Here is a 27,013-nt window from a genome sequence, read left to right as displayed (position 1 = left end):
GTGTTTTTTTTTTTTTTTTTAATTCTGTACATCGTTTGCAGCGAAATTTAAGACATACATGCATCTGACAGTGGCGCACATGATAAAAATTATAATAAAATATTTATTTTGATAAAAAATATCAAAATACCACTAAAACTTTGGGGCAGTTTGGTTATTTATTTTTCACAATAAATTTTTTTCTTTTTTTGCTAGGTACGCCTCAATAAGAAGATCGGACGTCTTAAATTTCAGTCTAAAATATTTTATAAAAATTTAAAAATCAAACAACATTTTGGCATGATATTGTGATATGAGAAATCCAATAAGATCATATGACTAAGAAGTGGGATCACATATAATTTGTTTGTGTGTGAGGTCATATAAAAAGCCTTATTGCATCTCCAAATTTTGCCTTCCAAAAATTATTTTGAGTAATGATCCTATGAGACCCTCCCACATCCATGTGTGTAGGACTTCAAAGGATCATCATTAAATTTGACATAGATATCTAGAAAAGTCACGTCCGACACCCATGTAATAACTTTTATAGAGATCTGTGTCAAATTTAATGATAATCATTTGAAATCCTACACACATGGGTGTGAGAGAGTTTCGTAGGATCATTACTCAATTATTTTTATATCTGTACTTTTCTTTTATGAGGGAGCAAGCAGAGTTATGCTCAAGCGCGGGAGCACGAAATCTTTTCAGTTTTTTGACTATGATAGTTAGGTACGCACGGTTTGCTTGCCGACTCCAAAAAAGCAAGAGGAAGTGGGTGAGTGAACGGGATCGAAAGTGACGGCCTTCTTTTGAAGAAAATGGTTCGATATGGCTGCCGCACTACTAAAATAAATAAAGTCTGGTGTCATGACTCATCAAAAATTGTAATTCAAGCGATTGAAAACTTTTATATCGATCATCTTATTATAGTTATAAAAAAAAAAATTGAGACTTCAAGCTTTAAATGGAGGGTATATTATAACAAATTATCTAGACTTTTTATTTTACCTTAAAAATAAGTGTTTATAAAAAAACAATATATGTATATTTTTTTAGTTTCAAATTTATTATCAATATTGAAAATTGATTTTAGAGTCTCATGGATATTTTTTTTGCCAATAGTGCATTCGGCACGAGGATTTAAGGTAAGGATTTATTTTCTTTATATAAAACCTAGGTCTTGTAGGAACTTCATCTTTTCTTTCTCTTTCTCTTTCTTTTTCTTTTCTTTTATTTTCTCTTTTTTTTTTTCTCTCTTTCTCTTTCTTTTTCTTTTTTTATCTTTTCTCTTTTTTCTTTTTTTTTTTTCTTTTTTTTTTTTTGAGTTCAAGACTTTTTCCCTTAAACGAGAAGCATGCTTCATATGGTTAGATTATTTGCTTTTGAATTTCACCCACAACGAGAAGCATGCTTTTTGCTTTTCATTGAATTTTCGTAGTTAATTGATGATCTAATTAAAGACGGAGTATATTAATTTGGAAAAAGTTTATATGGAGTCAAGGCTCTAAATAATCAAAATTCTCTACCTCAAAAATTTCACTAGAAGAGGTTGTTTTGATATTTTCAAATTGATCATCTTGACATCAAGATGCATGGACATAAGAAAAAAAGATGGATTTCGAGCTTTGGAAATAGTGTATTTTGCAACGCATTTTTTGACCGTTAATTTTCAAGATTTTCAAGTTTTTATAGATATGTCGATCTACTCTATTTTTTAAGCTTTAAAATTTATAAGTAAAGATAAAAATATATTTTTTCCTCATATTGATTATCTCGACATCAAGATGCATAGACATGAGAAAAAAAATGGATTTCACGTTTTGAAAAAAGTGTATTTTGTAACGTATTTTTGGACCTTCAATTTTAAAAAATTTCAAGTTTTCATAGATGTGTCGATCTACACTATTTTGTAAGCTTTAAACTTTATAAAATATATCTTAAGGTTGTCACAGGGATTTCCATTATTGAAACCACATTTTTCGATACTATTTGAAGGTTGGTTATGATTTGATTGCTTAGAACCTAAAGTGCATCCTTTATTAGGGTGAAGTTTGTATAGAGCCTAGCCTCTAAACAATCAAATTAGAGCCTACCTTCAAATAGTATCGAGAAATATGGTTTTAATACTATAAATCTTTGTGACAGCCTTAAAATATATTTTCATCTGTACTTATAAATTTTAAAGCTTAGTGTAGATCAACATATCTATGGAAACTTGAAAATCTTGAAATTGACGGTCCAAAAAATATGTTACAAAATCACTATTTTCAAAACGTGAAATCCATTTTTTTTCTCATGTCCATGTATCTTGATGTCGAGATGATCAATCTGAAGATGTTTGGACATCAAAACAACCTCTTATAGGAAAATTTTGAGATAGGCTTTAAGTTGATTATTTAGAGAACTTTTCCCATAGAAGGTGAAAAATCAGTGTTTTAAAACATGTCGGTTCATCAATTTAGATGGGAATTAGTCTACATAATCTGTCTCCAGACGGTCCTCAACTAATTCTCCCCTAAAACCCGATTTATATATTTTATCTCTTTATTTTTATTTTTATTTTTATTTTTATTTAATTTATCTTTTTATATTTTCTAATCACTTATTAGGAGTCCGGTAAACAGGGGCAGTAGCGGTGGATTGGGTCACATAATTTATTTTACATAATATTTTTTTAAAAATGGATCAATCGGGTGGATAGACCAACAAGAAAAATGGTCAGGATCGGTGAATCGAATAAATTCTCTATTGTGAGAATTGGTCCATAGAAAAACAAAAAAAAATAATAATAATTGTTATATCTGGCAACTAGAAGATCGGCCAGTCTGGATTTACTGATTCCTTGACAGACTCGCTCGAAACGGAGCAAGTGCACAGAAATTGGTTTGATTCTCCGCTCCAAATGAGGATCCGTGGCACCAATTTTTAAAGGCTGCGGTTTGTATAGAGCCGAGGCTTTAAACAATCAAAGTAAAACCCACCATCAAATAGTATCGATAAATGTAGTTTCAATAATGAAAATCTTTGCGATAGCCTTAAAATATATTTCCATTTTTCATTATAAAATTTAAAGCTTAAAAAATAGTGTAAATTGAGCATAAGTATAAGTATGAAAACTTGAAAATCTTGAAGATTTGATGGTAAAAAAATACGTCATAAGATACACTATTTTCAAAACTTGAAATCTATTTTTTTCTCATGTCCATGCATCTTGATGTCGATTTGAGGTTATTTGGGCATCAAGACAATATCTTATAGTGAAATATTTGAGGTAGGCTCTAATTTGTTTGGTTAGAGCCTCAGCTTTATGTAAACTTTTTCCATTATGGTTGCAGTTTGTATAGAGCCGAGGCTCTAAACAATCAAAGTAAAGCCCACCCTCAAATCGTATCAATAAATATAGTTTCAATACTGAAAATCTTTGTAATAGCCTTAAAATATATTTTCATCTTTCATTATAAAGTTTAAAGCTTTAAAAATAATGTAGATTGAGCAGATATATGAAAACTTGAAAATCTTGAAGATTGATGGTCAAAAAATACATAACAAGATGCACTATTTCCAAAACTTGAAATCCATTTTTTTCTCATGTCCATGCATCTTGATGTCGAGATGATCAATTTGAGGATATTTAGACATCAAAACAAATATCCTAACAAATTGTTATCCGACAGAGAAACAAGGAACCCACATAATTTATTCCCATTATTAATGAAATCATGAAGATAGTTGGTAACTTCTTTCAATCGCATCCATAGACTTAGGGGTGGCGACAGGTCATCGTGTCTGGCCAGACTTGGACCCGGACCCAAAAATGATAATAAGACCCGAACCTGGACCCAAAAAATATTGTAGGACCCAGATTTGAACCTAATCGAACCCGATCAAAAAAATTAAAAAATATATATATTTAATTATATTTAAATGTATTTCATATATTGAGACCTGAAAAATATTACCGGACCTAGACCCGAATAGTGTTTTGGTCCGAGATTTGGACTCAAACCTGACCTACCGGGTCAAATCTTTGGACCCATGCCCCGAACCTGGATCTGGTCTACCCCTCAGGGTCCTAGCTTGGGTCCAGGTCCATTGCCACCCCTACATAGACTGAAAACAAATTTATCAAAATGTACTTGGGAGTTGAACTATTTTACATTTTAATCATTTTTTTGTTTTAATTTCAAAATACGAATCAAAAAAGTTATAATTAGGAGTTGGAATAGTTGGTAATGGATAGAAGGTTAAAGTGTCAATAAATTAACTATATTTTAATAAAATTTCCTAAATAAGGAAAAATGAAACAGCACATCACCTAGCAAAGGAAGGCGTCTCTAATGCCTACCTTGTAGTTACACCTTATATGATTCTAAATTATTATCAGGGAAAATTACAAAAAAACCTCTAAGACTACACTTTTTATGCAACTTACTTTAAACCTAATGTTTTTTTCTCACTTTTTTTTCAAAATACACTTTCTATTCAAATACCCCCTAACCAAATAAAAAATAAAAAAGTGCCTAAACTACCCTCTTTTACTTTTACATTACCCACGCCTCTCTCTCCTCTGTGTAAGTGCGCTCCGGTAGTGTAACACTTAGAGTCACAGCACTCTTGCACTGTCTACGTGCGCTCCGGCAGTGGATCATGCTCTCCGACTCTGTGTAAGTGCGCTCCGGCAGTGGATCATATGCTCCAACACTATGTAAGTGTGCTTTGGCAGTGAAAGCTAGAGTCACAACTCTCCGAAACTGTGTATGTGCCCTTTGGTAATAGATGTGTGCTCCGGCACTGCGTAATTGTGATCCGCCAGTGCAACACTCTGGAGTCAAAGCGCTCCAGTAGTGGATCATGCCCTCCAGCATTGTGTAAGTGTGCTCCGACAGTAGAATATGGAGTCACAACGCTCTGGTACTGTGTATGTGCGCTTCTGGCAGTAGATGATGCTCTCGGCACTGGGTAAATGTGGTCCAACAGCGCAACACTATGAAGTCGCAACGCTCCGACACTGTCTATATGCGTTACGACAGTGGATCATGTACTCCGACAACTGTGTAAGTGCGCTCCGTCAATGTAATCTGGAGCCACAACGCTTCAGCATCATGTATGTGCACTCCAGCATTGGATCACGTGCTTCGACACTGCAGTGGTTCACTCCGACAATGAGCTCTGAAAGTCAACATCAAATATAGCCAAATTGATTTCTGTGTACAAGAAAGGTATTTTCGTTTTAAAAAAATAAACTTCTTTCTAAGGAGGTATTTGCATAGAAAGTGTCATTTTTAGAAAAAAAATGAAAGAAAAACTTTAATTGGGGGTAAGCTACATAAAAAACGTCATCTTGCGGTTTTTTTTATAATTCTCCCTCATTATTAACCTGTGGCAGACGATTTTGTACAGTCCAGTACACGTTTTTGCAGCACAATTGTTAATTGGTGAAAGCTGCATTTTAACATTATGAAATGAGTTTTCCTACTCCCTAGGGACAATACTTTCCATTTCCTCCATTGGGCAAAACACCGATATTTTTTAGATCTCAGTATCCGGAGATGTAATATTTACAACCTATAGAATAATCTAGGTAAAAAATAATTATGAAATAAATTCTCTATGTACTAAAAATATATATGCCTGAGATTGACTAAGACTCTCCAATTTTCTAAGAGCCAGATTTAAGTGTTAGAAAACTTAAAATTCAAAATTTTATTTTAAAATAATCATCTAGTAACTATTATGTGTTTCCCAAAATTTTAGACTAAAAAAATTCTCCTAAGTTGGTTTGAGCAAGGGACAAGATGCATAGTATCCTCCCTAGGGAGCATAGAATATGCGCTCCAAATGAAATAAAAAAATAGTTTAATCAATGGTTTTACATCATATTATAATCCTGAAGTCATGAAATAGTTGAAGATAGTACGGTTAACTCGAATTAGTGCAATGATACATCCAATCCAAGTAGACAATCAACATGGTGTGAACTTTGGCCTACATATATGGGTGGCAACAGATCGGGTTGGGTTTGGACCCGGACCCGGACCCTGACCCGGACCCGAAAATATAGTGTAGTGCCCAAATCCGATCGGATCCCGGCCAAAAATTAAAACATATGTATTTAACTATATTTTATATATTGGGACCCAAAAAATATTATCAAACCTTGACCCATCGAACCTTGACCCAAATGGTGTTCAGGTTTGGGTTCAATTTTTGGACCCACACTAGGACCTGGATCAGGTCTACCCTCATATCTGGGTCCTTTGCCACCTTCATATAACATTCAAAACAAAAAAGGGTATGGTTAACATTTTTGTTTTTCAATCGATAATTGATAAGGTAGTACTAGGTTTATCACTTACTAATGGCAATAAACTTCCACAAACGATAAACTTCTCTCGTAAAATAACTTTATAATCATGAACTAATAACTTGGCAAGCAGCAGCAACAATCATGATTAAAACCGTGGTTTAAAAATTTACCGAGTCGACTCATAACTGGAAGGTCACAAACTTGGTTATCAAATGGTGTTCTCAGGTGAAACATAGGGAAATAAAATATTTTTGGTTTTAGTAATTTTTTCTCTTTTTTAACTAATAATACATCTCTATCCTCCATTTTCATCGACTTAGCATAAATCAATCCCTCTTAGCCCAAAAAAAAGCAATAGTTAATCAAAAGTTGCGTTTGAGCAAGATTTTCAATAAAAATCTTGCCATTTTTTAGCTTTAAAATCTGATCCGCTATGATATCTCTCTCATTTCTCAACCAAGTCATTTATAGTTGGAGTACTTTTAACCATACTTAGCAAGTCACCGATTTAATCGTGTTTTTTTTAAAAATGATTTAATATGTAACTTTTTCAATGGATCGGTAAAAATACATGATCTTTTCAAGAAGTTTAAAATGCAACTTTTTCAAAATTTGAAAAAATCGTTTCAAAAAAACTTTCCTATTAATATACTCCAATTTTTTTTTAAAAGAAAAGTTCAATGTCTTTTTCATATTTTATAAATTTTCTATTTCTATTCTCCCAAAACTGACTCTGGTTCTCTACTATGAATATGGTACGTATTTTTTTGGGTGGTTATTTGTAGACCATAGTTAGCAAGTATGGGGTTGACAATATCTTTCTAGAAAGATGAAAATTGAATTCACCTACCAAATACTTATCTTGACTAATAGAATAGATAATCATCTTATGATTTAGAGATATATCACATTGAATATTTGAAATTTATATTTATAGAGAGGTCATTTTTATACTCAGTGATATATATAGAGTGAAAGCATTACTCCTCGCTACTATTAATTTTTTCTATATTGAGTGATATATATTTAGAGCTTTTAAAATTTATAATATTTTAAATATATCTGATTTTTTGCTCCGATTTTTTGAGGCTAGTCCGATATATTCACGATCTCTTTACATGAAGTATTTTTGCCGATCCATGTTTATTACCCTATTTTTTATCCGACTTTTTAAAATAAAAACGATTAATTTCCGATTTCATGGCGAGCCAATTTATTGATAATCACCGACTTGCGAACTATGCTCTTAACACACTCCTATAACAAATTGTTGGTTTAAGAAGCAAACACAAGAAATCAAGAATTCCGATTTTAGGTGTTTCTCGAATCCAAAATATATATTTTTTTGGACTTCTTTCTCATTGTTTTACCACATAACTCAAAATTGTTCCAAAATATTTCAATCATATTAATCTACAAAGGCCCTAACAAATTGTTTTGAATCAAAAGGAACAAAAAGTCTATAAGACCAAAAGAAAAGGGCTAGTGGGGGATCACCGAGCCAACACTCCCAATGGGGGGGGACAAGGCCATCCACACTTCTCCACTAGAAAGGTCATCTACTTTGTCAGCACCCATTTAGACCATTGCAAAAGCTTGTATAACATACTACCGTGGGAGCATATTATACATTTATTCCCTACTTAACGATAAATTTTCGATTTGAGATTTCCAGATCCAGTTTAGAACCGCCATATGAGTATTTTCATAAAAATGAAATTGGATGGTCTTCGTTTGGTTTTTGGACATTACTTTTTCAAGCACAGATAGAGGGCTCATGATTTTTTTTTTTTTTTATTTCTTGAGATTGGTCGCTACGTTGAGCATGTTACATCTCCAAACATTGGCATTCTCAAATAGTCCTAGGTAGGTTTACTTGAGTGCGAAAATATAAAATATGTTCCTAATATAATCTTTTGGCTGGTTAAAGTATTAAAACTTCATTATCCTAAGACTTGAAAATTTTTATAATTTTTCCATAGCTTACAAAACGAATCATACATTGTACAACGGAAGCGAACAACAACTGTTCACCAAACTTAGTCCCATACACTCACATTATCATTGTAAATCACACCCTATAATGGTGATATAATCTTGCAAATTCAAGAAATGTGGCTCCCCATAAACAATATTGTCACTTGGGCTTCCTATTTAAAAGACTAGATCCACAAATGGAAATAAACATTTTTTACTACCCCAACTTTGAACTCCTATAGTTTAGCTTCTTTGAGCAAATCAACTGCGTAATCATGTTCAATTGAGCTTCATTGTATCATCCTAAAACATCCACTAAGAACCATATTGCCCTTAATTAAGGCTGCCTTGAAAAGTACTACTCCCTAACATGCATTTGGCTCCAAAATAATAGCAAAATTTTACTTTTTGTTACTCTATTTCCTCCAAAGTCGGGCAATCTTTTTCAAGGATGCTAAGAACTAATATTTGCTAGGGCCACTGAGCCAAGAGCCTGAACCCATTACTACAAACCAATGGTTTAAAAAACGGATCGGTGACTTGGATCGAGCTTCCAAAAAACCGATCCAGATTGGCGAATCGACGATTCGGATAAAGAATCGGGTGAATCGGTCAAAATAAAGCTTAAAAAAAATCCGAAAAAATTATTAAAATTCATTATAAATATTTTTTTTTAGAAATTCAATAAAAAATGAGGGTACTCCATTAAGAATTTTCATGTTTTTGAATGAATATGCGAATATTGATATGTTCTTTCCCTGCATGAACCGTCATTTAACATTTAATTTACATCACACAAAAGGATAAACATAGAATTATCATGGAATAAGTATATCAACATACATGGACTACAATAAAGCATAAAATTAATAACATATGATCTAAAAATAAAATGATAGACGACGTTATTGTTCTTCTTGGTCACGTTGGTGCCATTGATTGAATTCGTTTAACAATTCATTGATTCGATCTAAAAACGAATCATCGATATTAGCAAGCGTCTGACTATTCCCAAATCCCTGAGTTTTATTGTTTTGTTGTGTTCCCAATCTAAAATCCCCGAAGATTGTCCATCCTTCATGCTCACCCGCACTGTCGTGCTCATCCCTACGTTGTTGCTGTTGGGACTCGATATGTGAATAATATGGCTGGGATAGGGTGGCCTTAGAATCATCATCTCTCTCATTTTCTCTTTGAATAATATGGATTAAAAAAAAAAAAAAACAAATTTTCAAAAAAATCGATCATGGATTAAAAAAAAAAATCACAAATTTTCAAAAAATTCTATCATGGATTACAAAAAAAAATTCGATCATGGATTAAAATAAAAAAATCACAAATTTTCAAAAAATTCTATCATGGATTACAAAATAAAATTCGATCATGGATTAAAAAAAAAAAAATCACAAATTTTCAAAAAATTCAATCATGGATTACAAAAAATTCGATCATGGATTACATAAAATTCGATCATGGATTACAAAAAAAAACAAAAAATTCAATCGTGGATTACAAAAAAAGAAAAAAACAATTCGATCATGGATTACAAAAAATTCAATCATGGATTACAAAAAACTCTATCATGGGTTACAAAAAAAACAAAAAAAAATAAATTCGATCATGGATTACAAAAAAAAAAACAAACATTTCGATCATGGATTACAAAAAAAAAACAAACATTTCGATCATGTATTACAAAACATTCGATCATGGATTACAAAAAATTCTATCACGGGTTACAAAAAAAAAAAAAAAAACAAAAAATTCGATCATGGATTACAAGAAAAAAAAAACAAACATTTCAATCATGGATTACAAAAAATTCGATCATGGATTACAAAAAATTCTATCATGGGTTACAAAAAAAAAAAAAAAAAAAAAAAAAAAAAAAAAAAAAAAAAAAAAAAAAAAAAAAAAAAAAAAAAAATCCGTACGTACAGAATCGTCCGGTTCTCTCTAGAACCGGACGATTCCCGTTTTTTTTGCCGATTCGATCCGTCCATGGCGATTCCCAAGTCGCCGATACGGCGTTTTTTAAACACGGCTACAAACTGATAGAGCAACAATCAACTATTAGTGCTCTCAGGGTAACCATGGCATTCCTTTATTCATGGGAAAACAATAACCTTAATCGCTAACCTCTCTTTTTTTAAAATTTTATTATTGATATATATATATTTTTTTATGCAACCCTTTACATCACATTGTGGCTCTGCTACCTTGACCTTGACCACTCAGGCAAAGGCCGGTTCTCTTTTCATGGTAATTGCGAACCTCAACCCAGCTACATCCATGAGTCTTCATCAACCCCCTCTCTACCATCACCTCCCTTAGTCTCTGTGCATCTTCCCACCTCCCTGAAGCTGCATAAATATTTGATAGCAGTACATAGTATCCACCTGTGTCAGGCTCAAGCTCTAAGCAATGGAGCCCTGCAATCTCACCGAGTTCAACATTACCATGAATCCTACAAGCTAAAAGCAATGCACCCCAAACCCCGGCATCAGGCCTCATAGGCATACTCTTTATGAGATCGTGAGCCTCTTCAAGCCTCCTGGCTCGACCCAATAGGTCCACCATGCATGCATAGTGATCCATGCTTGGCTCGATACCATAACTTATCATCGACCCAAAATGGCTCAAACCCTCTTCCACAAGGCCTGCATGGTTACAAGCTGTTAATACTCCAATGAATGTTACCCTATTTGGGTTTACATTCGCCGCTAACATGTCATCGTATAGCATGAGAGCCTCTTTAGCTAGCCCATGGATAGCAAAGCCCACGATCATGGCGCTGTAACTCACAACATCTCGGCCCTTGAGCCTTTGAAAAAGGCTATGGGCTTTGTTCATGGACCCGCATTTAGCATGCATATCTATCAAGGCAGTTATCAAGTAATCGTCTGGTTCGACCCAAGTTCGGTTTATATACTCCTCTAGCCACTGGCTCAGGAGTAAGTCTCCAATTTGAGAACACGAAGAGACGATACCAACCATTGTGGTCTGGTTTGGTTCAAGCCCGGAGCTCTGCAACATCTCTCGGAAGAGGGATATCGCTTCATGGGGGTGGTTATTTTGAGCATAACAAGAGACCATAGCATTCCAAGAAGCCAAATCCCTCTCACCCATCGAATGAAAGAGCTCGCGAGCCAAGCCCACCTCCTCTTTCTTTGAGTACCCAGATATCATCGCAATCCAAGAAACCAAATTCCTCTCAGGCATCTCATCAAACACCTTCCTAGCCAGTTCCATATCCCCACACTCTATATACCCGCAGATTATCGAATTCCAAGAAGCAGCGCTCCTAATAGGCATCTTCTCAAACAAATCCATAGCCATCACCATGTTCCCCACTTTTGCGTAGCCAGCTATCAACGAGTTCCACGAAATTGTATCTCTCTCAGGCATCTCATCAAACACTCTGTGCGCCTGAGCTAAGTTCCCACCTCTAATCTCCAAAGCAACCAGCGCATTCCAAGAAACCACAGTTCTGTGAGGCATTTCATCGAAAACTTGCCGTGCGAGACCCGACTCCCCATGCTTCGAGTACATATCGACCAATCCTGTCTGCACATAGGCATGGCATCCAAACCCAAGCGCCACGGCTTGCGCATGAAGGGCGCGGCCGAGGAGGGGAGCAGGGAAGCGAGCACACGCGCTCAATGCCGTACATAAGGTGGGGGCGGCTGGCGCGCGGGGATTGCGCGTGTAGAGTCGGAGGGCGTCGGCGAAGAGGGTGTGGCGCGCGAGGCCGCGCACCATGGCGGTCCATGCTTCAGGGCTGGGGTCTGGGGCGTAGTGGAAGAGGAGGTGCGCGTGGCGGGTGGCGCAGTGGTCGAGGAAGGCGGAGAGGAGGGGGGCGAGGAGGTGGGGGAGGAGGCCGGAGGTGAGGAGGAGGGCGTGGGCTTGCCTCGCTTGGCTTAGGCTTAGGGTTTTGGGTTGGCGGAGGAGGGAGGCGATTTGGTTTGGGAGGATCATGACAAGGCCAGTGTGGCCCTGGGGGTTGAGCGAGATAGAGGTATATTGGTCATTTTACTCGTTCACTTTATTAAAAGATGAAATTTTTGTAAGGCCTAGTAAGCTTTATGAAAACCAAAATAAAGCCTCACTTAAAATCCTCAACTTAAAAGCACTTTGGCAAATAAAGCTCTAAAATCAATTTTCAACACCAAAATGACCCAAGATTTAGATATTCAAATTTTTAAAAATCTGAATTAAAGCATTACCTTACTTTGTGTTTATTTGGATTTTATATCATCATAATACGTCTTTTTACATGCACGTTTGATTGTGTAGTTGTATTCCAAAATTTTAGTAGATTCGTACTTTTTCAACTTTTTGATTGACAAAATTAGAACTTAGTGATTTTCATATTTGATGGCTTAGTACATGAATGTAAGGCGAAAGAGATAGGATATGGGGATATCATCAAGGAGGCCTCGAATCAAGTGCTCTGGGATCTGGTTTTGTTCTTCGTAACGTCAAATTAGGTTCAATAAGAAATATTGGGTTTCAAATTAGCTTCAATGGCATATATTGTTTCCCCTCTCTCATATGTTGATTTTTATCAGGAGTCTCTCCCTTTCTAAGATGATCTTTCCGCGCAACTCTCTAATGCTAGAGAGAGAGTTGGGGGCTGAACTATTTGGAGAGAGAGAGATTGGCGTTATACGATCTCCATTAAGAGAGAGGGGGTCACCGATTACAGAGAGAGAGAGGGGTTTCAGTTGAATCATAGAAACGGGCGGTTAGACAGGAGAGGAAGAAAGAAAAATGAGTGGGTGAAAGAGGGAGAGAGATACAAACGATTTTGATGCTATAAGTGAATTAAGCAAAATTTACGTACAACTTTACTTTTTGGGTATTCGAATATTTGGAGGTTATCTTATTATCTAATTTAGTCCTATTAACTAGGGACTAGTTAATGTTAACTTGTAAAATTCCAATTACAATAGATTCCATATTATCTTGAAATATTAAGATTCCATATTATCTTGAAATATTAAGATGTTAGGGTGCTATCAAGACCTTAAAATTTGAAACTAAAAAAAGGGCGAAATAAATTGTCTAGATAATTTATTAAAATATGAGTGCGGTTTGTGTAGAGCAAGGCTCTAAATAATCAAAGTAAACCACACCTTCAAATAGTATCTAGAAATGTGGTTTCAATACTTAATTTTTTTTTGATAACTTTAAAATATATTTTTATCTTTAATTATACGATTTAAAGATTAAAAAATGATGTAGATCGAGAAGATCTATAAAAACTTGAAAATCTTAAAAATTGACGATCTAAAAATGCATACGAGATGCACTATTTTCAAAACTTGAAATCCATTTTTTTTTCATGTCTAAGCATCTTGAATTCTTGATGTCTACATGATCAATTTGAGGATATTTGAGCATCAAAACCACCTCTTCTACTAAATTTTTTGAGGTTTGAGGTGGGCTCTAATTTGATTGTTTAGAGCCTCGACTCTATATAAACTTTTTCCTTAGAACATAATATTTGAAATCTTAGTTTTTTGCACAACCATAACATTGGAGCTGAGATAGTGAGATGATCAATGTAAAAATTTTCCAATGAAATTGCAAATTTCCATGAGTTATAAGGTGAGACTTTAATTATTTTGATAGGGCTGCAGCCCTATACCATTTCATTAAGAAAAATATTTTGATAGTGCTGCAGCCTTACATTAATTTGGACAGTCCACGTCTTTTATAACGGTGAATAAGAGAAATCGGGGCGCCCAAATCTCCGGTTACCTCTGCATTTTCTAATAAAAGTTTATTTTTTTTTAGAAATATATTATCTCTGAACGTAATATATTACTTACAAATGGATTGTCTGTTTGGGCAGTATTTAGATGCAACTTTGATAAATACATTGTTACTGTTTAGCTATGTCCAGAAAAAATATGAGAAATACATTACCAACAATTTTTTTTATAGCTTTATACCCAAAACATAGTTAAGCGTACAATCCCCATTAATATGTAGCTTAAGCTTTATAATTACATTAGGCATAAGAATTAGCCACACCTTTTATATGTCTTTGCATCTTGACTTGGAATCTCATCTTTTCAAGAAGTTAGCACTTTGGAATAATATATTTTTATTATAATACGTCATCATATTTTTTATGTTTTATTTTCTTGTTGTGCTAAAGTCTTTTGATTATCTCGTTTTAGAAAACTTACATGGGCAACTAAATGAGATGTATTGAATAAGAAATTATGTGGGGGCATTAGAGGAGATTGAAGAGATAAATTAATTTTAAAAAAGTTTCGAAAAAAAAAAAACAATTTAATCACACTGATTTTTTACGATTCTCTGTAAATGAACTCAAGTATTTCGAATTTATCAACAAACAATAGCACCAAAAACAAAAAAATAAAGGCAAAAAAATAAAAAATATTGATGTTAGCAGAGAACCTAAATTATAAACAATAGCTACAACTATAGTCGAACTAAAAAATAAATCTAAAATATAAAAAATATTGATGTTAGCAGAGAACCTAAATTATAAACAATAGCTACAACTATAGTCGAACTAAAAAATAAATCTAAAATATCTGAAAATAAACAATAGCTTCAACTATGGTCGCAGAAGATGGACTGCAGTATGATTTGATTTTTGAGATAAACAATAGTTACAACTATGGTGAGATAGGCTGTATGATTTTTGAGATTTGAATATTATAGTGAAAATCATCTGTTGAGTCGATAATAGATTTTTTACTCTCAATACATAAAATTTCTCGTTAGAAAATCTGCATTAGTCTTTTTCTATTTTCGTTATCATTAGAGTGTACCAAATGAAAATTCTTTCTTTCCTATTAAAGTCTATCCAAGCAATGAAAATAAGTGTATCCAAATAATGAAAATTCAGGGGGCAATGGATTTTGTGATCTTTTTGGAAAATCTGGTGTGATCTTTTTCCATTTTCCTTATATAATGAAAACGTAATATTTTTTAATCGATTTTTTATATAATAAATTTTCAGGTAGTTCGACTGCGATTCTAGAGAGATAATACCTCTAAAAAATATTTTAAGTGTTTTTTCTCACACAAAGAATCAAACAGTTGATAGAGCTCACATGGAAATTTAAATTTTTTCTCTCAAATTTCAGTTAGACAAATTTCAAGTTTCTCTCTGAAATTTCAATTCTGTAAATTTTAAGTTTCTTTCTCTAGAGCTCATACCTCTCTGGGATTTTAAAGTCCTCTGTTTTGGAACTTGAGCAACGATTGGGGGCCTATAGTTTCTTTCATCTTCCACGGAATTCGACTTGTGGGGTGCGATCTTTCTCAACGACTCTTGTGAGCGGCATTGGTCTTGGTGTTTTCTATGAATTAGGACCTTTTTCAGTTTCCCTGGGTCTCTGGTTTTTTGTAGGAGGCCTTTTAAGTTCTTTCGCATTGGAAAATTGAGATAGAGAGACGTCATTTTGGTAAGAGGAGGGGCTCCCGGTTCTTTAGGTTTTATTTATCGGGCAGCATAAAGAATCTGCACCGTTCGTATGGATGAATGGTGCAGGGGCTTCAATAGCTGAAGCCCTATACAAACCGGATCCTTAATGAAAAGGAGGGTCATATTGGTCATCTCTCTCTCTCTCTCTCTCGCTCTCTCCGTTTCTCCTTTGCTTCGTCGCAGAGCCTCTCTTCATTTCTCACTTTCTCCGTCGCAGTTGCGCTCTCATCTCTCTCGTTCTATACCCTACTCTGCAGCATTTCCCTCTGAAACAGCAGAGCAACTTAGCAATCGCAGATCGATCACAGCACACTTGTATTCTTTGCTACTTCATTTTCAGACACTGAGCGATCACGTCCCCACTTCATTTTCAGGATCCCATTTGCTAGGTAATAGTATTGTATCACAGTAATTTACATGGTTCAAGCAGTTCTAAGCATGGAGTTTGTTAGTACAGATACTATTGTTTCGAGAAGGTTGATTTTTGGGCTTAAATTGTTTTCCATTGAATTGCGATGATGAATATTCGACTGCAAGATTGGAAAGGGTTCGTAATCCGTTGGAGACTAGTTTTAATCTATTCCATTCATGCACAGATCACTCGCTGGTTGTACTTGTTGATAGGTTTTAGTAGTTTGCTATGATTTGGTTGGTCTAGTAGTGTCATCTTTCCTTCATTGCTATCTCAGCGAGCTAAATTGGATTTTTAAATTTTTAAATCACTTCGGAAATGTGAATGTTTTGAAGTTTTTATTCAATTCTTCTCTTCTTCAATATTTGGGGACTTTCAGACATAGAAGCTTTTCAGACGTGTCGGTTTTGAAATGTAGAAGTTAAGATTTCAGAAACAAGCCGAAGAAAATGCTCTGGATTTTTAGTTTTATGGTTATTCATGGCCTAGAAGAAAATGTGAGATACTTTGTCAACTAAGATGTATGATGGGAATAGGATATGATTTTATTAAAAAGTGGAAAGTTGTAGCAAATGTTATGCTGCCAAGGATTGGAATTCTTTTGACTTGGTTGCTTTTTCAGTGTGAAAAATTTACAGCTAGTACCTCTTTATATGATTATTAATGAGCAAATTTTATGCTGCCAATGATTGGAATTCTTTTGACTTAGTTGCTTTTTCAGTGTGAAAAATTTACAGCTAGTACCTTTATATGATTATCAATGGTCATGGTGCCATTGTATTGTTGTCTTTTATTTATAATAAATTAGATGTAGTCTGTAAAGCTAAATTCCACCAAGGAATTTTTACACCTACAAAAGTGATATGAGCATCTGATATATTTGAAATTTGAAATTGTTGAGGCCCTTCATTGAATTGTTTGATGGATTTCAAGTATCTGCTATCCCATTCTTGGTCCAATGAACAAATATTCAATTATCTATTACTGCAGGATTGAAGGTTGTGATAAACCTTTAAATGGATATTCAATATTCTTCTTTTAGAAGGACCAATCTAGTTTGTGGTGCTTATATACCTCAGCATTTGAAACGGATTACTGATTCCAAAATCAACCGTCAGTTTATCCATTACTCTAGAGGTAGTAGTTTCATTTGATTTTTCTCCAAATTCTCCTTATTTGTGTATTATGTTATGTTTAGGTGCTTCAAGAAAAGATGCTTACTTGAGATTGTAATCATTATTAGAAAGCTGAGTATTTATTTATTTATTTGTTGTTCATGAATAGAATGTATCCTGTCTTCATATTTGTCATGAATAAGAACTACGGTCCTCTTTGGATCTGCGTTTAGGCTCTACAGGGAGCATACTTATATGTGCAGGCTGTTTGGTGCCAAGATCTGGCTGCTGAGATAAAGTGTTACCCTAATTTTGTGACCTAAAAGGCACATATCCACGATGGTGCCGTTTTTCGAAAATGTTCTGTTGCCTCCGCTGCTAATAAACCCATCTTGTATAGCTGAATCAGTACAGTTTGGAAAATGTCTACCCTTTTCATCAAATTGTGTAAACTTAGTGCCAGTTAATGGCTTTCTTTGTTATTACCACTTATGCCCGATTGGTGTCTGTTGTTCTTAACAAATACTTAACACATTTGCAAACCTCGCCTTGTTGAAATGTTCACTGAATCAGTCAATTCTACATGGTTTTATGTCTAATGCGACTGTATCTGATTTACATTGTTATAGGACTGAAGAGATATATTGTTGTGTGCTCAATGAAGTCATACAGGCTCTCTGACCTAAGTCTTATGGAGATAAATAATCTCAAAGTCCGACCCCGTATCGATTTCTCGTCCATTTTCAGTACGGTGAGTTCTATTTGTTGAATGCAATCCCTGAAATCTAGATTCTGGGATTTGGTGGTATGCGATATCGGGGAGATCAATTTATTTGAAATTTTGTTATGCTTAATAACATCGGTTTTATTTCATGATGCTGTCTTGACTAAGGGAATTATCCTGAATGCATGATATGGATCCCTCAATCAGGTTCAACCTATAGTGGATGATGTAAAAAATAGAGGCGATGCTGCCATCATTGAGTATGTGCTTGTGAATGTCTACTGCTTAGATTTCTCTCTTTTATCAAATAAAAATGTGCAAATTGTGTTTGAGGAGTTTATTGATTTTCTCTCTTTGATGTAGCTATACATCTCGTTTTGATGGAGTTCAATTGAACAAAATAATCGAGGATGTTGCTGATATTCCGGATCCTGATGTAAGCTTTTGTCATTTTGTACAATCTATAGCATAACACACCTTGCTGGTTGAAAATATTTCTATCTAATTGATTCTTTTATGAATGTTGAGGTCTCGCTATAAGGAAAAATTGAACTTATAAACAATGGGGCGTACAAAAAATGACAACGGTGGCTTGGAATCTTGGAATCCTTGTTAATTTCTGGAAACCCTCATGTTAACTCTGCTATCCGCCTCAGACGTTACTTTCCTTTTAGTATTTCATTTAATTTCTTGACATATTGACTCCGATTGCATACCAATTAGTAAAGAGAAAAAGGGAGTTTATTTGAGTTTGGCATTCTTCACTTGGTGAAGGTTCTTGATGACCCTATGTTCTTGGATCATCCATGACCCTTACGGTCAATTCTTCATATTGCATGGCTTCTACTGTGGTGGAATAGACATTTGAAAAGTTATTTTGGATTGTTATACTTTTTCTGCTGTAAGGGTCTATTAGTAATTTACCGTATGTTATCAACACATATATCTATACATAATCCCTTGTTAAGAATGGGTTTATGTGTAAATTCATGATTAATTTCTTTTATAAATATGAGACCTGAAACACTTTTTATTTTGGCCAATGTGCAGCTTGATCCCGCTGTTAAAGAAGCCTTTGATGCGGCTTATGACAATATATATGCATTTCATTTTGCACAAAGAGTTCCTGAGCAGGTTGTTGAGAACATGAAAGTAAGTCTTCCCAAAATACTTGGTTTTCTATGTGGTAAAATATGAGGACAATACTTAGAACACCTGCGTGGCCCATGCTGCTGTTCCTTGCTCAAATATCAAGATACTACTTGGATGTGTCAAATTCTCTTAAGTGACTACTTTGTTCTGATCTGGTGTGTAAAATATTGGACAATTACGTAGAAAGATAAAATAACAGGGGCAGGGTGTAAAACAATCTTTTTTTTAAAAAAGAAATGGGTCTAGGTACTGTTATTAAGGTCGAAGAGATAGAGAGACAAGATTGGGTTGCAAGTTGAACCTCTCTGTTGCTGGTGCACTCTATTCATTTTAATCTCATATATATTACAACATAAGGTATTTTCATCAATACCTCTTACAAATATGACATATTAGATGACACTCCTTCACAAACATAAATTTACAACAGTGCCCCCGCACTGCCCTTATACGTTACTTTTTAACAGCCCCCCTCAAGCTGTACACTGGTTTGAACCATGGATAGCTTGGCCTTAAGAAACCAATGCCTGCTTCTCTTCAATTTCTCAGTAAAGATGTCAACAGTCTGATTTTGGTCCTGACAAATTTAGCTTCAATATCTTGATATTCTATATTTTCTTGATCAAATGCTGATCTAGCTCCATATGCTTTGTTTTTTTATTATGCACTGGATTCAATGATAATTTATTATTGAGCTCTGTTTGTCACGATAAATAATGAACTCAAGATGCTTTGGCCAAGAGAAGTGTGAAGGTGACGAGTCCATGCAATTTCCGATGCATCAGTAGCCATTGATCTATATTCTACTTCAGTACTTGAGCACGCGACAGCCGTTTGTTTTCTACTTGATGTAGCAAATTAGAGAAAACAGGAAAATCCGCAAGAATTTCAGGCCAAAACCCAAGCAATAACAGGTAAAAACCTAGGGTTTCCTCCTCATAACCAAGCTAGGGTTCAAAAGCCTAGAGCTTTTACTCAAAATAAATCTCGTGGAATGACATCTAACCTCCTCATGCCCCACTTTAATATTATTTGTTTAATGTTCAAGGGACATTTACAAATATTGGGGAAGAAGTGAATAATTGAAAGTCATTGAATAAGGACGGAATTTCTTTTTTTTATATATATTTATATTTTCAGCCTTCCTCCCCTTTGAAGAAGTCAAATATGTTGAGCTATTTGTTTTCCCTTTTTTTTATTGTAATAGCAACGCTTATGGGGTCGTGTCTCAACAGCTCAGGGAGTTCTTCAAAAGCTTCTCCCTTCTGTAGCCATACAACCAGCACCAAATATCCAGAGAGAGAAGAAGAAAGAGATCGGACAAAGAAAGTAGGTGGAAGACTATAAGTTAGATGATCCAAGAAAGAATTAAAAAAGGTTAAAAGTCAAAGAATAAAGAGATGAAATTAGGTTTATGGGTGATGATTAAGGGAAGATTAAGGAAAATATTTATCAGAGAAGTATCAATTTTGAGAGGAAGAAGAAAAAGGATGGGATTAGATTTGATACTTTAGAAAAGGAGAAGGAACTAGGGTTTATCAAAGAAGATTGAACGGAGAATGGTTGAAGGAAAATTAAGAAAAGGACGTAGATAAAGGGGAATCAGATCGGAGAAGGAGAGGTAGATGGAACTAGGTACACACATCTTTCTCCTGCTTCTCTGATACAATGTGAAAAACGAGGTTGAAGAGATGGAGACACGGGATGGGGCTGCAAATCTTTCCACTCTCTTGATTGCTGGTTTATTCTATTCAGTTCATTATATATACATAATATTACATCCCCCTAGAAATATAACATATTGCATAACACTTATTTACAAATATAAATTTACAGCACTGCTCTTACATGTCACTTCCTAAAAAAGTACTGCCCTGATATTCACTCAAAATTTATGAACCATCTGCATGGTGTATACTGGTGTTCCAGGAGCTGTCCTGATGTTTTCTTCTTTTCTTATTTCATTAATTTAAGCCTTTGCTTGTCACCTCGGATCGTGCTTTAATCTATGGGAACAGGGTGTAAGATGTAAAAGGGTAGCAAGATGCATTGTTTCTGTGGGTCTCTATGTCCCTGGAGGTACTGCAGTATTACCTTCTACTGCTCTGATGCTCTCTGTGGTATGTTATTCTCGTGCTTTCTATCCATTCTTTTCACAAGTATGCTTGCTTTTAAGTGGTTTACTAGCATAATATATGTCTTAATTTATCAAAAGAAAAAAGGGGCTCCTAGGGAAGTAGATGGCATCGATTAATTTATTTATGCACAGCCTGCACAAATTGCGGGATGCAAAACAATTATTCTAGCAACTCCTCCACTGCATGATGGTAGTATATGCAAGGTACATGATTTATTTATTCTCTTTTCTCTTGTGGTACTTCTTGTTTTTTCTTGAATCTTCTGAAAGTTAAAAGAACTCCTTGTTTCGTAGGAGGTACTGTATTGTGCAAAGAAAGCTGGTGTAACACAAATATTGAAAGCAGGGGGAGCTCAGGTTCAACGAACTCAAACCCATTTTGTAACCATTCCGTGTTACTCTGTAGCAAAAGCGCATGTTTATTCGGAGTTAAACGCTCTTTTATTGTTGGATATTCCTTGATTGACAGGCTATTTCTGCTATGGCTTGGGGCACTGCTTCCTGTCCCAAGGTATGTGTCAATGCATTCAATATTCTTACTTCTTGCTTTATATTTTATAATCACCAGTCAACTTGAATGGGTTAGCCAGGCACTGTAGTTCATCACCTTGACACGCACAGTTGAGAACAACAAAGATACACACAAGGATACGTATAAAAGTGTAAATTCATATATGGGAATACCACAGAATGGCAATCACATTAATCTGCAAAATATGATTTTTTTTGCAAGTAATTAGTAGTATATCAAACAATATTGGTGTATATTGCATGCTGAAGTGCAAGAATTTTTTTTTCGTTTTTTGTTTTTGAGAGAGAGAGAGAGAGAGAGAGAGAGAGAGTGCGCACATCAGTTTCACAACATCAGTGGTCCACAAGTGTCTGACAATCAGCCAGAGCTTAAAGCCTTTAACTAGGTTAAGTGTTTATCATGTATGGTGGACGGTGTTGCTGCGCATGGACATGATGGGCATGCATCTTTGTATTGCTCACACACAACTCACACATATATGATACTCCAGAATATATAAAATCAGTGCTTCCCTGCTGTTGCTCCCGGCTTCTGCTGACTTGGATGGGACTGAATGGTTTTTTATTGCATGTTTTTCCTTTAATTTTTTATGCCAGTCCTGACTTCCTCAGCTGATATAAAATGGACCCAATGACATTACCTTGTCCATTGGATACATGATGACCATGTTTACAGATAATCCTTCACTTTCTGGGGTTCTTGACATTTGTTGTTTCTATTTATTTCCTCTTTATGAGAACCTAAGTTTATTAGTTCCATGTCCAATATTTGAGTCTCATGACGGCTTATGTGGACTGATTTGTTTCATCATTGCCTGCAGGTGGAAAAGATTTTTGGCCCGGGAAACCAGTATGTTACAGCTGCAAAAATGATTCTCCAGGTATACTGATTCTTCTTTCCCTGTATTACTTTCTTGAAATCCATTGATAAGTGTCAGTTTTGATGGAAATATTATGATAAGTGTCAATATTACTAAACATTCAATCCTTGTTTTTCCTCTCTTATTTGAAATATTATGACAATGAAATGTTATGACAAGTGGTAATATTGATTAGTCATTCATTTTCTTTCAATCAATTTTAATCACGATACAATATCCATCCTGCTGAGTTTAATCCATTTAAATGAGCTATCCAAGAATTGGAGTTTTACTCGAGTGTGTAAATCTATATATATTAAAAGAAAAAAGTAATGCGTTTCATTGAGAGGTAGATGGATTTATTCTTATTGTGAGTACTTTGTTTTTATTTCTGTAATGTCTGAAATTTCAACATGTGGACATTCCTTTGTTTAGTTCAAACTGTTCTAAAGCCAATAGTTATCGGAGTTGAATTTCATCTTCACTAATGTTCCTTGAGCCGTCTACTGCTTTTGGTAGCTGTAATTCATACATCCAATTCTCACTTTTGGAATTTCTATTTTGATAGTGGCCGATGTTTATCTAGTCAAGGATTCATTTGCAGAGTCTTGCTCTACTGCTTTTTGAAATAATCTGACCGACGATCCATTTTAGTTTAATACTTAATGGACCCGTACCTAATTTAAGGTCGTTATTTATGTATTATTTAGTATTAACTGTTTTTTTGAACTGTTAATAAACTATTATGTAGGAACCTTTTATTTACTAGTAAAAAACTTGTTATTTACATTTATAATTATGTCATCTAACCAGAAAACAATGAAAAAAAGAGCGTGATGTTTCTCATAGGTTATAATATTTTATGTACAAATGAAATGATTTTTCTTAATAAATTTAACCTTATATATGAGAACTGCACTTGATGTGATTATGATATGTTCTAATCCAATTCTTTCAACACAAAATAGATATGCATGCGTGTGTAAAGTTTCACGCACTCCTTGTAAATTTTCAATCACATAGAACTGGATGAGGTTGGGGTGTGTAAGTGGATGTACTGCCCATGTGTCTGTAAATATGACAATAACTTGATATTTAAAATAGTCAGGGCAAACCACATTTTTGAGTTACACTGTAAAATCCTTTGTTCAGAATTAATAATTGAGTAATAATATATAGATATTCATTTCACTCTCATTCCTTATTAGTGAGTAATATAGGATGCATCCTCATTGCTTGAACATGACATCTCTTTTCCTGGATTGATTCTTTCTTGGCAGAATAGTGAAGCCATGGTTTCCATTGACATGCCTGCAGGCCCGTCAGAAGTCCTGGTTATTGCTGACAAACATGCTAGTCCTGTACATATAGCTGCTGATCTACTCTCTCAGGTCTGTGTTTGGGTTCTTCTTCTATATAATAAGGACTAGTTTTTATCATCTCTTCATTTCATTTTTTTTTATGTCCCAAGGTCTAGTACTGTAGCAATTGTCCCTTATCAAAATCCACCAGTTTGGAGTGTGGGACCCACAAAGGGCCTGAAATCAGTTTCCTCTGCTCCAGAAAAACTAAAAAATAAAAGCGAATTGATAATGGAGCTCAAAAAATACTCGTCAAATTCCAGAAGGCTGAAATAGGGATTGTCCTTTTTGTGGATGCTAGATATGGGGGTTTTGGAGCTTTTTTGCTGGTCCAAATGAATTTTTAGTTGAGGGCGAGTTTTCTAGTGGTTGCTTGGGTCCTTTTGTGGTCTCTTTCTCAATAAAATAATAGTGGATTTGGGAGAGGGCCAAATGCTACAGTATCGGTCCTTGGGATCATAGGATCATTTTCCTATATATGCATGTGCATATGCCAATTGTGCATTGAGAAGGGATGTATCACATGTTTTCAATTCATATTTATTATCTTTTATCTTACATTGTATCTTTTATATGTCAGGCAGAACATGGTCCAGATAGTCAAGTAGTTCTTGTGGTTGCTGGTGAGGGTGTCGATTTGAATTCAATTGAGAATGAAATTGACAAGCAATGCAAGAGTCTTCCACGTAGTGATTTTGCTTCTAAGGCATTGAATCACAGTTTCATTGTTTATGCCCGAGATATGCTTGAGGTTAGTAGTCTGGGAAACTTTCACTTTCATTTTTATTCCCTGTTTTTCAGCCTTTTTGTGAATCTTTCTCAGTGTGCATTGGGCGCATGTGGACCATAATATTTTTGGTTGAGTGTCAAATATGATATGCATATTAGAATCTAAAGAAAATAATGATAAGATTTGTTTTTCACTTTTTTGTAGACAGGCAACAAAACCCCTAGGTAAGCAACACAACCCCTGTTTTCCCTCTCAAGAAAAGAATATTGTTTTGTTCAAATAAGTAAGTACAAAAGTGAGTATTTATGTGTATGTTATGTGAGTATTTATGTGTATGTTATGTACATGTGGCATCACATATACACTTAAAATTTACAGCATGCACAATTTAATTAGAAAAAAAGAATGGTAAATTCTATAATTTGGACAATGAAAAAGGTGAGGAGGGCGAACGTCCTTTTTTGTTTTACTCAGGGGGTTTTATGGGCTTTTTATGGAACCAGGGGGTTATTTGAGATATTAATTTTAGAGAGGGGGGTATACATTTCTTTCCCTTTTTTGTCGTTTTAATTTTTTTGCTACATAAATATCAGTTTCTTCTAATATACTTTGATATTGTGTCTGAAATTTGACTTGCCTTATGGGCATCTGTCTAATGCCTGCACCCATGAGTCGGGTTTTAGGATATGGTCCGAAATGCCGTCATCCCTTAATTCTCAGGTTTCATATGTTTCAAATGGAAAAGCTTTTGTTGTATTGGTATTCTAAATGCAAAAGCATGAGGAAGAAAATGAACAGAAAGCAGGTTTTTGAAGGATGCCCAGAAAGATTATGCAGCACGAAACATATAAAACATATAAATATTTTCTATCTTTATAAAATGGAGGCATGCGATTTGCAGCATCATGGGAACATTTTCAGTAAGGGGGAGTTTCACAAATTTTTGGCTATTGCGATTCTTTTCATCCGTGCCAGTTCTATATTTGGCCTCAGCCCTTGCAGTTGCGGCATTCCCACTCTTTCTTCCAGACGCCTGTTATGCCTATATGGGCATTGTGACTAAGATACTCAATTGAGTAAAGGAGATATGAGTCATGAAACCAAAGAAAGCACCTTGATCTATATCACAATATTGTGTGCCAGTCATTTATATCTGCTTCCAGGATATGATGAGTTTCTCCAGGGTCTGTTTAAACTTGAAAGTTCTCTTACTGATTCTGGTATTTTCAGGCTATCACATTCTCGAACCTCTACGCACCTGAGCATCTCATCATCAATGTCCAAAATGCAGAGATGTGGGAATCCTTCATCGAGAATGCAGGTATGGAATGAATCATGATCTCATTAACAATAACCATTTCCTGTAAACCCCAAATAAACTTTAAGCCTTTCACATTCTCAGGCACACATGTTGGGGTTTGGATTGGATTATGCTGAAATGGTCCCTGATAAGCACAAAATCCTAGAGTGTTGAACCTTGTGATTCCTTTGAATGCAATAAGATTCTCTTTTGCCTGGTCAAATAATCTCTTCCAAGTACAACTTTGCTCCATTAGTTTTTGATTTTGAAATCAGATTCACTATCTTTTAGTATAGTTCATAATGTGAGGAATGTTGCAGGTTCTGTATTTTTGGGGCAGTGGACTCCTGAAAGCGTTGGTGATTATGCGAGCGGAACAAACCATGTGCTTCCAACTTATGGGTATGCGAGGATGTATAGTGGCGTTTCTCTGGACTCATTCCTTAAGTATATAACAGTGCAGAGTTTGACTGAGGAAGGGTTAAGAAAGCTTGGGCCCTATGTTGCTAAGATGGCTGAGGTTGAAGGCCTTGAGGCCCATAAGAGAGCTGTCACTCTAAGGCTTCAGGACATAAAAGCAGCCTTTCAATGATATCTATCAATTCATGGTTGCCACCAAGGTACTCTCTCTCTCTCAGTCTCTCTCTCTATATAGCTCATATGAACATATGAGCCCAACGACTCAGATTCCGATCTGACGATCACGGATGTCTAGTAGTGTTTGAATTTTATTTATTTTTCTATAAATCCAAATCACTTGAAATTTTATTCATGTGTTCATAAAAAATAGGTGAATCTTTGAAAAATATCAAAAAAATATTTTACATGAAATAAATTGATCAAAATACCCCCGAAAAGTTTTGGGGGGTATTTTGGTCATTTTTTATTTCACGAATAATTTTTTTAATATTTTTATTAGATGCGTCTTGATGAGAAGAACACACAAGT

At 35.0% G+C, this 27,013-nt stretch overlaps 2 protein-coding genes across 25 annotated transcripts in view; one reads left to right on the top strand and one right to left on the bottom strand.

The window, feature by feature from the left end:
* Positions 1 to 10,123: 10,123 nt before the first annotated feature.
* On the bottom strand, positions 10,124 to 13,207 carry LOC18441547 (Tetratricopeptide repeat (TPR)-like superfamily protein). The gene has a single exon (XM_011627801.3). The coding sequence runs from the start codon at positions 12,245 to 12,247 to the stop codon at positions 10,469 to 10,471; it is 1,779 nt and encodes a 592-aa protein (XP_011626103.1). The 5' UTR covers positions 12,248 to 13,207; the 3' UTR covers positions 10,124 to 10,468.
* A 1,941-nt stretch (positions 13,208 to 15,148) lies between these two features.
* Positions 15,149 to 27,013, top strand: part of HDH (histidinol dehydrogenase) — a 17,285-nt gene continuing 5,420 nt past the window's right edge. For 3 of the 24 annotated variants that reach the window (XM_088846172.1, XM_006851778.4, XM_088846171.1), the window contains exons 1-15: positions 15,929 to 16,132; positions 17,146 to 17,292; positions 17,900 to 18,021; positions 18,202 to 18,254; positions 18,358 to 18,430; positions 19,045 to 19,146; positions 21,165 to 21,266; positions 21,416 to 21,487; positions 21,578 to 21,640; positions 21,753 to 21,794; positions 22,636 to 22,695; positions 23,955 to 24,065; positions 24,616 to 24,786; positions 25,996 to 26,086; positions 26,386 to 26,685. In XM_088846172.1, the coding sequence (XP_088702298.1) occupies positions 17,172 to 17,292; positions 17,900 to 18,021; positions 18,202 to 18,254; positions 18,358 to 18,430; positions 19,045 to 19,146; positions 21,165 to 21,266; positions 21,416 to 21,487; positions 21,578 to 21,640; positions 21,753 to 21,794; positions 22,636 to 22,695; positions 23,955 to 24,065; positions 24,616 to 24,786; positions 25,996 to 26,086; positions 26,386 to 26,657 (1,455 nt within the window). In that variant the 5' untranslated portion in view covers positions 15,929 to 16,132; positions 17,146 to 17,171 and the 3' untranslated portion in view covers positions 26,658 to 26,685. Of the gene's footprint in view, positions 16,133 to 17,145; positions 17,293 to 17,899; positions 18,022 to 18,162; positions 18,255 to 18,357; positions 18,431 to 19,044; positions 19,147 to 21,164; positions 21,267 to 21,415; positions 21,488 to 21,577; positions 21,641 to 21,752; positions 21,795 to 22,635; positions 22,696 to 23,954; positions 24,066 to 24,615; positions 24,787 to 25,995; positions 26,087 to 26,385; positions 26,686 to 27,013 lie in introns of all 24 variants that reach the window. The other 21 variants (XR_016040330.1, XR_016040328.1, XR_016040329.1 and 18 more) reach the window with 11 other exon arrangements.

This window comes from Amborella trichopoda, chromosome 9, assembly GCF_054954075.1.
Source record: "Amborella trichopoda isolate Santa Cruz 75 chromosome 9, AtrichopodaSantaCruz75HAP2 v2.0, whole genome shotgun sequence".
Lineage (NCBI taxonomy): Eukaryota > Viridiplantae > Streptophyta > Magnoliopsida > Amborellales > Amborellaceae > Amborella > Amborella trichopoda.
Note: the sequence above shows the minus strand (reverse complement) of the source record. Positions and strands in the feature narration are given on the sequence as shown.

Bases quoted from the DNA above. Each gene is read 5' to 3' on its own strand.
- LOC18441547 (XM_011627801.3), bottom strand. From the start codon at position 12,247: ATGATCCTCCCAAACCAAATCGCCTCCCTCCTCCGCCAACCCAAAACC.